Source organism: Podarcis cretensis, assembly GCF_951804945.1.
Source record: "Podarcis cretensis genome assembly, chromosome: 10".
NCBI lineage: Eukaryota > Metazoa > Chordata > Lepidosauria > Squamata > Lacertidae > Podarcis > Podarcis cretensis.
Genome location: NC_137179.1, coordinates 76045716 through 76058969, shown reverse-complemented (window position 1 = coordinate 76058969; position 13254 = coordinate 76045716). Strand labels below are relative to the sequence as shown.

General features: G+C 42.1%; 1 protein-coding gene across 8 annotated transcripts in view; it reads right to left on the bottom strand.

The window, feature by feature from the left end:
- Positions 1–13254, bottom strand: part of FRMD4A (FERM domain containing 4A) — a 434151-nt gene that overhangs the window by 107641 nt on the left and 313256 nt on the right. For all 8 annotated transcript variants that reach the window (XM_079993568.1, XM_079993569.1, XM_079993570.1 and 5 more), the window contains one exon: positions 4126–4210. In XM_079993568.1, coding sequence (XP_079849694.1) covers positions 4126–4210 — 85 coding nt within the window. The remainder of the gene's footprint in view (positions 1–4125; positions 4211–13254) is intronic.

Below are 13254 nucleotides of genomic sequence, written 5' to 3'. Positions count from 1 at the left end.
GCTGGTAAAATGTGGGTTGAACAAGGTAACTGTTAGGTGGATTTGTAGCTGGTTGATGAACCAAACCCAAAGAGTGCTCATTAATGGTTCTTCATCATCCCAGAAAAAAGGGACAAGTGGGGTGCTGCATTGTTGTTCAACATTTTCATAAATGACTTGGATGAAGGAATTGAGGGGATGCTCATTAAATCTGCCAATGATACCAAACTGGGAGGGGTAGCTAATGCCACAGTAGGCAGAAATCAGAATTCAAAATAACCTTAACAGACTGGAGAACTGGGCCCAAGCTAACAAAATGAATTTCAATAGGGACAAATGTAAGGTTTGCAGTTAGACAGGTAGAACCAGATGCACAAATATAAGTTGGGGGGCACCTGGCTTAGTAGCAGTACATGTGAAAAGGATCTAGGTGGACCACAAGCTTAACACGAGTTAGTGTGATGCAGCAGCAAAAAAAAGCTAATGCTATTCTAGGTTGCATCAACAGAAGTATAGTGTCCAGCTCAAGGGAAGTAATAGGACCACTCTATTCTGCCTTGGTCAGACCACACCTGGAATACTGTGTCCAATTCTGGGACCACAATTTAAGAAGGATGTTGACATGCTGGAACACGTGCAGAGGAGGGCGACCACAATGATCCAGGGTCTGGAAATCAAGCCTTATGAGGAATGGCCAAAGGAGCTGGGTATGTTTAGCTGGGAAAAGAGGTGACTGAGAGGAAATATGACAGTCACCTTCAAGTATCTCAAGGGCTGTCCCATGGAAGAGGGAGGGTAGGACACGAACCCATGGCTTCAAGTTACAAGAAGGAAGACACAGAGTAAACGTCAGGAAGAACTTTCTGAGAGTAGGAGCTGTTGGACAGTGGAACCTCAGGAGGTTGTGGAGTCTCCTTCCTCGGAGGCATTTAAGCAGAGCTTGGATGGCCTTCTCTCTTGGATGCTTTAGTTGAGATTCCTGCATTGAGGGGTTGGGCTAGATGACCCTTGGGATCCCTTCCAACTCTACCATTCTATCATTCTATGAAGGGGCACTATGCACATTTACTATGGTCCCGTTTCTGCATGATCAGCTGCATGATTTTTTCTGCCTGTGTTGGATTACCACATCCAAAATCTTTAGCAAAAGACCATGACTGAATGTGAATGGGGTTTCACTTTGTGCTTAAGTGTAACATAAACTGCTAGTAATTTCAGTATTATATCTAGCAGAAGCCTTGAAAGCAAAGTCACATAAATATGAGGTGAATATGTATAATGGCAATGAAAATAATAATTTAATAATCTAGATCTATACATATTTATAAGGGTGGGGGAAAGCTTTAGAGGGTTCACACCACACATTATCTCAGTAATTCACAATAGGACACGGTAAGATATTATTATTATCCTGAGATGGAGTCCCAGGTATGAAAGGGAGTTTGCATCAAAAATCAAATTTGTACCAGAGACTACAACACTCCCCCCTCCTCCTGGATTTCTTTGTCTTTGAGTAGCCACCGGATTGTTATTTGTGGTGCTAGAAAGCCTAACAGTTCAGACAGATAAGAGAAAAGGCCCTGTTATTAATTTGCGCTGCAGGCAGAGCTAATGAGTGCAGTACAAGGCAGCCCATTCACAAACACCTTGGGAGACAGAAAATCCGATAGTTCCCACAGTATAGCCATGGCACTGAGTAAACTGCCCCTTCCCCTTCCCCAAGGCATGCTGGGGGGCTGTGTGACAAAGCAAGGAATCAGACTCAGAAGGGCCTCACCTCCTGCTGAGATTTACCTACAAAGCCATCTTTTCTCAGAAACCTCTTTGTGATGGACGTTGCAAACAACTTACCTGAGCAGCATCCATAAGTATCAATCAAATGGAAATGGGAAGGACTATGGGCCTTGACTTCATAAAACCACTGCTCTACAGCAAGGAGAAGTTTGAAGAGGCCCCCAAATGGATTTATTTAAATGGACAAAGACCTTTACCTGTGAGCGGCCATTTGGCTGTGAGTGTGGTGCTATTTGGAGAGGTTGGAAGAGATGTGTGGGTGCTTCCTCCCTGCGTTAAAAACTAGGTCTGTGTTGTACCCAAGAGTCACTTCTTTTAAACGTCAGGGCCTAACTAGACAATACATGAAATGCATGAACACATTTAATGTACCTTTTTTTAATTTTAAAAAGGGAAAACAGCCACAGGGGTACTGATCAGGATCACTATTGCTTCCACTGTTCTGTGCTGGTCAGATCACATCTGGAGTGCTCTCTTCAGTTTTGGGCAGCAGTTTTTTGGAAGGACATAAACTAATTGGAACACATCCAGAGGAGAAATATTTCTGGATGGTTTGGCATCTGGAGACCAAGGTGGCAGCTGTTTTATAGGCCAGATTCAATGGCATATCTGCAAATTCAAGCCGTATAATTAAAGTGGATTTGGACTCCTCAGCAACCAACCCACCCCTTCCCCAGTTTGAACTTTCGACAGCAAGCAAAGTGATGGAAATGTGGACTGGAAAGGCTCGACACAACATCACATAAGCAAATAAATCAGCATGAACGCTCAATAAACTGGCCATCTGGAAGCGACCCAAGTCAGTTGAGGAACGGCTGAAGGAACTGGGAATGTCAGCCTGAAGAAGAGACAGGAGAAGGTGGGGCAGGATATCAGTTTTTAAGCTGCCATGCAAAGATGGAGCAGAAGATACTCTCCACTTCTCCAGAGGGCAAGCATGGAAACAATGGGTGGAAATGGTAGAGAAACAGATTTTGACTAAACATTCAGAAAAACTGTGTAACGATGTGAGCTGCTTGAGAGTGAAAGAGACTGCCCCAGAAAGGATAGACTCTCCTTCACCGGAGGCATGTTAGCAGAGGCTGACTGACCACCGGTCAGAGATGCTGCAGTTGCATCCTGCACTGCAGATCCTACACTGAGCAGAGGGATGGACTAGATGAGGCCCAAGATCCCTCCCAAATGATGCCACTCTATGATTCCACTCCCACCCCCACTCCACCAAAAAGCATATTGTTTGAGCTGAGATGCTTTTTGGTGGAGTGAGTTCACATGTCCGCCCAGCAGTTAAGCAGAAGGAAGAAATGAGACCCTGCACATGCCATGTGTGAAGCAGCCCTGGGTGTCTGCAGAAGACCTTTCTGCTTCTGCAGCTTCCCTTCCCCTCTGGGTATTTGTTTTGTCTCACAGCACAAAGCAGCTGTGCGCCCTTAGCCTAGGGTATTCCAGCTTCAAGCCAGGGAGCCTGGTCATCTGTCAAAACTTTGCACAATGTTCTGCACTTGGGACTGTTTTGTTTTATCCAAGTAACCAGCAACAACAGTCCAGTGGCTTTTTCCTTTTCCTTTTCAAACATCCATAAGGCCAAGAACTTGGACAGAAACCGTTTCATCAGCATTGCATGTAACCATTTTTGTTCTGGTGCATATGGCAAGGTTTCAAGAAACTCGCACGCCTCCCAGTAAACATCTGGGAACGACTGCCCAGTCCTCACACGCAACTCAGAGGCAAGGGTGCCCTCTTCTGATGGATGCCTTCAAAGGAATTCTAACAACTCACAACAGTGCTAAATCCCTCATTTAGCAACCATCTTGACATCCCACTTCAAACAAACAAAAGGGATTTATTCACACTCAGAAAACTGGAGTCTAGACGTCTGCACTGCTGAGAGTACATACTCTTCCTGAACCAACAGAATTGTTTCTTACAGATTAGCTCATATGATCAAGAATATGACTGCCATCTGGCAATCCAAGGAGATGGTGTTTTCTCCTTACCTAGAAAACAATACTTCTCCAAATTAGAAGTGGTTTGTTACTATGATTGTTAGCTTAGGGAGAGGCAGCATCCCTCAGAGTTAACAGATGTCTGAGAGGCAGGTGTTTATAATTAATATAATATAATATAATATAATATAATATAATAATAATTTATTATTTATACCCTGCCCATCAGGCTGGGTCTCCCCAACCACTCTGGGAGGCTCCCACAGGTAAAGGCAGGCAGGCAGATATATATATATAGGCAGAGAATCACAGATAGCCAAAGGAGGTACAAACTGGCTGTGCTTATTTTTAAAGAAAGGTTGAATTACAATGGCAGCAACATGAAGAAAAAGTGTCAAGGCCTTACCTTGTAAATACAGGACTTGGCATTCAAGAAAAACAACTCAATGGTAGCATTATCCTTTAGATAGGATATGCTTTCAATGTAGAACCTAGAAATGAAATGGAGAAGTCATATAAACACAGGAAAGAAATTGCAGCCACTGAATAAATAGGACCCTGTACAATTTTTTTATTATGTGAAAAAATGTGCTCAGAGGAGCCTTGGGGGCTGAGAGAGAGGAATTCTCCTTTTTCTGTTTTAGTTTTAGAGATTGTGTTATGACTCTTGGAAAGATTTGTGTGCCTCTTAAGACATGATCATTCAGAAATGCTGCATGTGTAAATCCCAGCCAATAGGAAAGGCATTAATGCTTGTTTTATTTCACAGGTTGATTTATAGCTCTATAAATATTTTCAGCTGGAATGGTTTTCTTTTTCCTCTGTCCTTGACAATTGTGCTGCTTTGCTTCTTAAGAAATGGTTTCATCCTAGCTTGGGAGTAACTGATTTTGAAATGGCCTTTTTTGCTGGGGGAGGGCAATGAAGGGGAGAAGTGACCCCTGAATATAGATTTAAAATGAAAACAGCTGGAAGTCTGTACCTGGAGTGCTGAATCTGTGGAATTCCGCAACATCATGGGAATGCTGCACAGAAACAAATGCTGCTCACATGAACCTGTATGTAGCTCTGGGAAAGAGCTAGTGCAGTGAGGTGGCTGTGAGCCTTAGGTATGAAACAGCCATGTCAAAATCTCACCTCTGACCTAGGGAGGGGGAGCAATGTGGTTCAGGTTGCATTTTAATGCAAACCTATCTAATCTGCACCTCCTGAAACAAATACATCAAACAAAACAGCTATCCTTCAAAGGTCACCTTTCTCTGAATTTTGTGATGCAGTTCTTCAACCAAAAAATGGGAACCAAAATGCATGTATTAGAGCAACGTGCATATAAATGAAAATAACATGGGAAAATGCATTTTATTAGAGAAAATGGCTTGCAAAAATGTATTCAACAAATTTCCACACAAAAATGTGTACATTAGAAGAAATGAATGCTAACATGATGGTGAATTTTCATGAGGGTTCTTCTTTTTTAAAAAAACTGCAAATTGAAGAAGAAATATGGTGAGCTGAACTTCCGACCAGAAAAACAAGAAACTGAAATGAACAGATCTGCCTGCCCATACTCTCCCACCTGCATCTTGGGAATATTCTAGATCAGTGGCTCCCAATTAGGGGTCTGGGGACCCCTGGGGGTCCACAGAACTCACCCATGGGGTCTGCGGCCCCATCCCATGCCTCCCCCCCCCAACTATTATTTTGTCATTTTTGCATGGTAATATCACAAATTTTATGGTCTGTTTTAGCACTGTGCGGTTTTTCAGTATATGTAGCAATATATTGTTCCTCTCGTGAGGGAGAGCAGGGCAGCTGAATTCAAGGCATTTGCCAATATTGCACGATGATCTCAGCCGATAATGCTGCTGGTCTGAGCTGCCTTCCCTCACGCGGAGAGAGAACAGGGCAGCTGAACTTCAAGGCACCTGGCGCTACCTTCCCCTGGCACGGAGGCAGCGCAGCCTTTATCAGTCCGCAGGAAAGCAGCAGCCACAGCAGCCTCTTCACTAGCTGCTGCTACTGCTGGCTGCTGCCCCCATCCCCATCCCCTCCCACTCAAACCAGGCGGTGGAGGGGTTCTGCCTCCCACCCTTCACCCACCCACCTGATCTCTGGGCGGTTCCTTCCCTCATCTCCACACCTGATCTCCAATTTCAAACATCATGATATATTGGAATATTGTGAGGATTAACTGCTGATTTATCACAATGTTGAAAATGAGATGTTGCTCAGCCCTAGTCTGTTTTCTGGTATACCTAAAATCCTTTGCTTATTAGGGGCTATCCCACATTTTGTTCAAAAAATTGCTTTGCAGATAACTACCATTGAGTTATCAACATTTTCAAAAGTAAGGGGGGCTGTGGCTCGACTTTTGAAAAATAGGGGGTCCTCAGTAATTAGCTAATTGGGAACCACTGATCTATATAGATGCTCTACAAAAATGTCAAGGATTGCCATGGTTGTGGCAAACAGTAGTTGATGGTGGCGATTCATTAAACTTTCTAGTCATTTGTTACACAAAAAGTCTCGAAGCAACTTACAACACATTTAAAACATAAGCGCAAGTGAAATATGTTATAATAGAAACATGTTTGAAATACCATATTTTTCTGTGTATTAGACAAGGTTTTTTGACTCAAAAATCATGTCAAAAAACTTGGGTCGTCCTATACACAGAAAGAGGTGGGGGGGGGGAGCTGTGCACCGCCATGCCGCTGCAGTGGCGTGGGGAGGGGAAGCCGCCAGCCAGCTGGTTGGTGCCCGTGCTCTAGGAGCTTTCCCGCCTGCAGCTCCCCCCCCCAAAAGAAGCTCAGCAACTTTGGGCCATCTTCCCTCATTTTCTTTAAATTTAGTCCCCCAAAATAGGGGGCATCTTATACACGGAAAAATACGGCACTTGATATACAAGACAGTATAGGAGCCAACTCCTAGGGGCTGTGGTCCCTTCGCCCCCCCAAAAAAAATATTTGAGGAGGCCAGGCCCCCCCTAAGTTGATGAACATTGCCATTCAAATGGTGTGCATGAGTGTGACTTGTGATCGATTTTGCCGGATGCAGCTTACCTGTCCCCATATTTTATTCAAGTTGGCACCCCTGCAAGATGGTAAGGCACAAAAAGGACCCCACCTTGTCCCAACCCACAACTATGCCTTCATCTGATAGTTTTTGTAAATGCTCCCACCACATCTAGCAGGTGTTATTTATTTTTTTTGCTTTGACTTGTATTCCGCTTTTAAGCCAAGGTTTGTTAACAACAGAATCTAGTGCAAACCACCTGCAGATGGTCATTATTTTGTAGGAAGGATTCAAGTGCATACTGGGAAATTTATGTTTGCACCATTAAAGTGGATTAAAGGGCTGTGTTGCCCAAGCACAACAAATCCACTTTCAAAAGGAATTGGGGCAATGCTACAACACAGATTTAAAGAATATCCAACATACATTTAATGCACATAACTTCCTCTAAAGAATCATAGGAACCGTAGTTTGTTAAGGGTGCTGGGAACTGTAGCTTTGTGAAGTGAAAAAGACTCTGCCCAGGATTCTTTGCAGGAAGCCATGTACTTTCCATAGGCATTAGATGTGTTTTCATACTTTTTGCAGTTTGGAAACAGATGAAGAAATGAGTTGAAAAGTGTGGGATGAATGAATTACTAACAGTATAAACTGTCATAAAGGTATAAACAGCCTTCAAGCAAATCAGGACATTTTTTTTATATAACCAACCCACCCCTGCAAACAAAGGGGAAAATGCTCAATAAAGACCAATATGGTTTAACCTGCTGCATAAGCTTTGTGCAAGCAAATCAGGATGACTGCTCAATAAGTACGTCTGGAGGGGTTCATAGTAAAACAAAATATGGAAATAACAGAAAACTTGCAGTGATCTTTCTCAACATACCTCCTAATCTTTCTCATGGATTCTTAGACATACTAGACCACTTATTCTTTTTTACAGAGCTGCTTAGGGTCACCAGATCACAACCTACCGTATTTTTCGCTCTATAACACGCACCTGACCATAACATGCACGTAGTTTTTAGAGGAGGAAAATCCGTAGGCATGCCACCCGTAGACATTCCCTCCATAACACGCACAGACATTTTCCCTTACTTTTTAGGAGGAAAAAAGTGAGTGTTATGGTGCAAAAAATACGGTAAATAAGTCTCCAACCCCCTTATAGGCATCGTGTTGCCAGCTTCTCCCACACTGTTCCGTCCTTGGTGCCAGCACCCATCCAGCCCCTTTCCCCACCTGCTAAAACAAAGAGAACTCTCCCTCTGCTAACCCACAGCAGGCAAGGTGCCGGGGAAGAAGCCACAGCCCCTGGTCCCAGCCTCCTCCGTAACTGCAGGACAGCAGTCAGGGAAGCAGAAGACTCCCTGAGCACAACGTGTGCCTTTTCTTCCGCATGAGAAGTAGGTTATTCACACACAAACTCACACACACACACACACGCATGCACCTACCTGACAGAAACGAGAGCTCCGTTGCATAGGGGCCTGAGCACAAGTGATGAAGCACTTAGGAGGCCATCCTACCAAGGAGCCTCAGGAAAGCCTTTCCTTGGCTCCCTCTTGCTTCGGTGTGGTGCAGATTATGCTGCTCTGCCTTCTAAGCCTATGGCAGTGCATGGTGACAAGCCCAGCAGCTCTCCCTGGACTTCAGAGCTGGATGTGAGAATTACATTAACAACGGCTGTGCATTTCAACCTCTCATTGGAATGTTTCAAATATGCTTCTTACAAACTAGATATCAGCTTAAAAAGAAAAGGAAGGAAGGAGTGCAGATTTGTCCAGTGGCACCTGACCCTGCTTACAGGTGTGAGCTGAAAAAAGACGATGCTCCTGTGGGACACCAGAGGGCAGCATTGCATTTCTTAAACCTACAGTGGAAGCCTGGCTGATGCTCTGAGCAATTCATACAAGAGGCTCAGATAAAAAAAGGAGGAAACTCGAAGAAGCACAGGGCTTTTTTTCAGCCAGAACTCAGTAATGGCACCTCTCAGGTAGGCGCCATTGCCATTCTAAGAGAACGAGGGAGGCATTCGTGGTGAGTTCTGGCACCTTTTCCTCTAGAAAAACACCACTAAACAAGCATATATCCTCCTGTATTGAAGAGCTCCACATGATATTTAGGACCTACAAAGAAAACCTCATTCTCCAAATATCTGCAGTGCACATTGTATGTTGGGAAGTTCTTCCAAAATGTGTGTCAATATTAAAACAACAGCAAAAGAATTTTCTTCATTTAAAAGGGGCTGGAGCCTTCTAGAGGATCTTTGTGGAAAAGTCTTCTATTGTTTGCTTAGAAAACTGGAAGTTTCATTTATTCACTGTGAATTTATAGCTGGAGATGTAAGAACTTTAGAGATGTAGAAGCAGTACAATGGTTTTCTATTTTGCCTGGCAAGAGTTAATAGTTACCTAGGTATTAGCATAAATAGTATTTCCATAAGCTCAGTAATGTGACCCCTTTTCATGGAAGTGCTAACTTCTGTTAGTGAAATTTTATAGTATGGCAACTTTGTTTTCAGGAAAGGCATTGAAAACATGAATTTCGTTTTTTTTTAAAAAAATAATATTTATTAAGTTTCAAATAAACACATATAAACACAAATACAAACAACAATAAAAACATACAAAAACCAACAAACAAAACAAAAACAAATATAAATTCAAACCTTATTTTCTAAACCTAATTTCACCGACCTCCTCATACCTCCCCCTTCTGTATTCTAATCTCATTTATCTTATCAGCAAATCCATTCCCATATTTCCCATAGTTTTTAATAATTCTATTCTTTTTCCTTAATCAACGCCCCTGCAAACCACTAATTTTTAAACCCATATCTTTTTAACCTTCATTAATTTTATGATATTTATCAAGGTAGTCTTTAAACATCTTCCAATCTTCTTCCACTGTCTCTTTGTCCTGGTCTCGGATTCTGCCAGTCATCTCCGCCAGTCCCATATAATCCATCATCTTCATCTGCCATTCTTCCAGAGTGGGTAGATCTGGTGTCTTCCAATACTTTGCAATAAGAATCCTTGCTGCTGTAGTAGCGTACACACTTCCGGTCGGTGCCAGCGATTAATGGCGGACTTCTCCTGGAGCTCCGAGAAAAGTCTGCTCCGCGGGTTCAGGTCCTGTCTGCTACGGCGAAGCGGGGACCCTTAAAATCGCAGGCAGTGAAGCCTGCGAGCAAGGAGGCTCGGCGGGTGCCTTAGTGGTCTCCCCAAACCGCGAAGGAGCCTTTTTAAAGGCTTCGGAACGGCGCGGGGGGAGCGCAGCACTGAGAGCTGTCACCCAGTCCGTGGAGCGAAGCCGCATCGCCATTATCGGAGAGCGCTGATTTCTTCCGGCAATTGGACTCAAAAACAGCTACTCGTGAGTAGGATTAAAAAGCTTATTGGACTTAAGAACTTTACAAATTCCGTCACGGGAAAAGGTACAAAAAGGAAGTCTGCCTTTCCCGATCTGTAGATATTGCAAAAGCAAAGAGACTGCTAAACTGTAACCTTTGATGACTGTTTTTTGCCTAAGGGTAACCCATTGACAAGCAAGATTTAAACCCCCCACTTAGCGGGCAGGAGCGGTGGGGAGAATCCCTGTTGAAAGTCTATTACCTGCATGAAAGGAAAAGGGAAATAACACCCATTGTCTTTGCATCCTGAGGGAGGACTGCCTTGAAAGGGGCAAAGACCATTGAATTGAGGAATAACTTTGTGAACTCTACTGAACTTTGTGGAAAGATACTGTATTGGAGGACTGTCTCTTAAAAACTGTTACATATCTGCAACTATTTAGAAAGAGCTGGGACTAGGGCTTCTCTCTCTTTAAGAAGAACTAGGGGGGGGGGGATTTGCAAAAAGTATCCTTATTTTAAAAGACTGTGAAACTAAGTTGGAAACTCCCCCCCAGAGGAGACTTTGTTACTTTTTGAAACAACTAAGCTACTAGAAGCCCAGCCAGTGGAAATTTCCTATTGAAAACAAACTCTCAAGTCTGAGACTGACCTTGACTGGGCATGATAGTGGCATGGCAAATGATAAAAGAAAAATAGAATCATTTCAGGAGAAAAATCTTAGATCCGGCAGACAATACAGAGTTGATACCTCACAGCAAAGAAGGGCCTCACTGACAGGAGCAGCTGCTGCCTCACAAACAAAATCTAAAACTATGTCATCAGAAGATGTTTTGACTAAAGCATTGGAAAAAATAAATCAATCCTTGGAACTTCTCACGAAGCAAGGGAGTGATACAAGTAAACAAGTTGCAGAAACAAATAAAAACGTAGCTGAAATTTCAGCAAAACTTGATTTGAACACTTCAAGCATAAAAGAATTGGGAACACAAGTTAATGCAAATGCTCAAAATATAGAAAAACTATTAGAAGAATCAGCAACTACCAAGAAAATTGCAGAGGAGGCAAAGGAGCTTGCAACTGCAACACAAGAGAGAATACCACCGGTTGTCAAGAAACTGGCGGACCATGATTTGTCCTTTGCTATGTTGGACCTACAAAGGAAAGAACGGAACTTGAGATTGAGATTTGTACCAGAAAAAGAACAGGATAATCTGGTGGACTTTCTTATAAAAGAGTTTCTTGATTTTTGGAAAGAGGGCCTAGAAGAGGATGAAGTAAAGATTGTGAGTGCATTTAGACTTGGAGCAAGACAAAAAAGGAACAAGGCAAGAGACTGCTTGATCACTTTGAGATCAAAGGAAGAAAGAGACAAAATTCTGAATTTGCACTACCAAAAATCACTGGAGATTGAAGATTCTTTTGTGGAGATTTTTAAAGATATTCCTAAGACTATCCTAGATGCGAGAGGTGACTACAGAGAACTGGTCATATTATTGAAGAAAAGCAGAATCTTCTTTAGATGGGAATTTCCTCAAGGCCTGTCTTTTAAATACAGAGGGGAAAAAATAAGAATCAAGACACCGATTGACAAAGACAAATTTCTGAGAGAACACGAAGAAGATCTAGTGAAGGAGGCAGAAGCTGGAGAGGAACCAACACCATCGGGAAAAGGAATCCTAGACTTAGCAAACCTATCGTTTGGATTGCAGCCACCAACAGAAGAGGAACAACAACTAGGAGCTGTAGGAGGAGAAAGTAAATAACCCCATCATGGCTTTGCGACTTCTGAGTTGGAACTGTAATGGTTTGAACATTCCTCGAAAGAGGAAGAATGTATTCCATATATTAAATAAGCAACAATTGGACTTAATTTGTTTACAGGAGACACATGTGATGAGAGCACATAGAAGATTACTTATTAATAAAAAAATAGGACAAGAATTTGTCTCATCCGATAGAGTGAAAAAAAGAGGAGTTGTTTTATATGCAAAAGACAGATTGATGCCGAAATTGATATTTAAAGATGAACAAGGAAGATATTTGGCAATTGAAATTCAAATCCAAGGACAGAAATTTTTGATTGTAGGAGTTTATGCACCGAATGAAGGTAAATCTGAGTTTTTTAAGAAGTTGCATGAGACTTTGCTGGACTTTTTAGAATGGAATGTAATTTTGATGGGAGATATGAATGGAGTTGTTTCAACAAACATGGATAAAGCGCAAAGACAAGTGATATCGAAGGATGGAAGACTACCAAAAACTTTCTTTGAACTGACTGACAATATGGACTTAGTTGATATCTGGAGAACAAAGAATCTCCTTGAAAGAGAGGGAACCTTCTTTTCTGAAGCTAAAATGACCTGGACTAGAATTGACCAAATATGGGTTACTAGAGGATTGGCACCAAAGATAAAAAAAGTGGAAATCTGCCCAAAAACATGCTCTGACCATAACGCCGTGAAGATGGAAATGAACCAAACAACAGCTGGCACCTTCAGATGGAGAATGAATGACACCCTATTCAGAGATAAAGAATTTTGTAAAAAGGCCCAAAAAACATTGAAAGACTATTTTGAGATTAACTTGAAGACTAATGTTGAAAAAAGAGTAATCTGGGACGCAAGTAAAGCCGTTATGAGAGGGTTCTTGATACAACAAAATGCAATAAAAAAGAGAAGCCAGAATGCGAAAAAGGGTAAGATTTTGGAAAAGATAAGAGAAGGAGAAAAGAAATTAAGATCAAAACCAAAGTCTCAGGAGATATTGAGAGAAATTAAATTATATCAGGTTCAGTATATGGAATTGATGAATCAAGAAATAGAATGGAAAATTAAACAAATGAAACAGAAGACCTTTGAATCCGCTGATAAATGTGGTAAATTTCTGGCTTGGCAATTGAAGAAGAGACAAAAGTTGAATACAGTGACAAATTTGGAAGTGGATGGAAAGAACATTTATAATCCAATTGAAATTAGAAGCTGTTTCCAGAGATACTTTAAACAATTGTATGCACAAGGGCCACAACAAGACTCTGATATAGAACAATTTTTGGAGAAAAATGGATTGAAGGAAATTTCAAGTGAGGGTAAAGTACTTTTGAACCAGAAAATAACTGAACAAGAAATAGAGAGTGCCATCCAAAGTATGCAACTGGGCAAGTCTCTG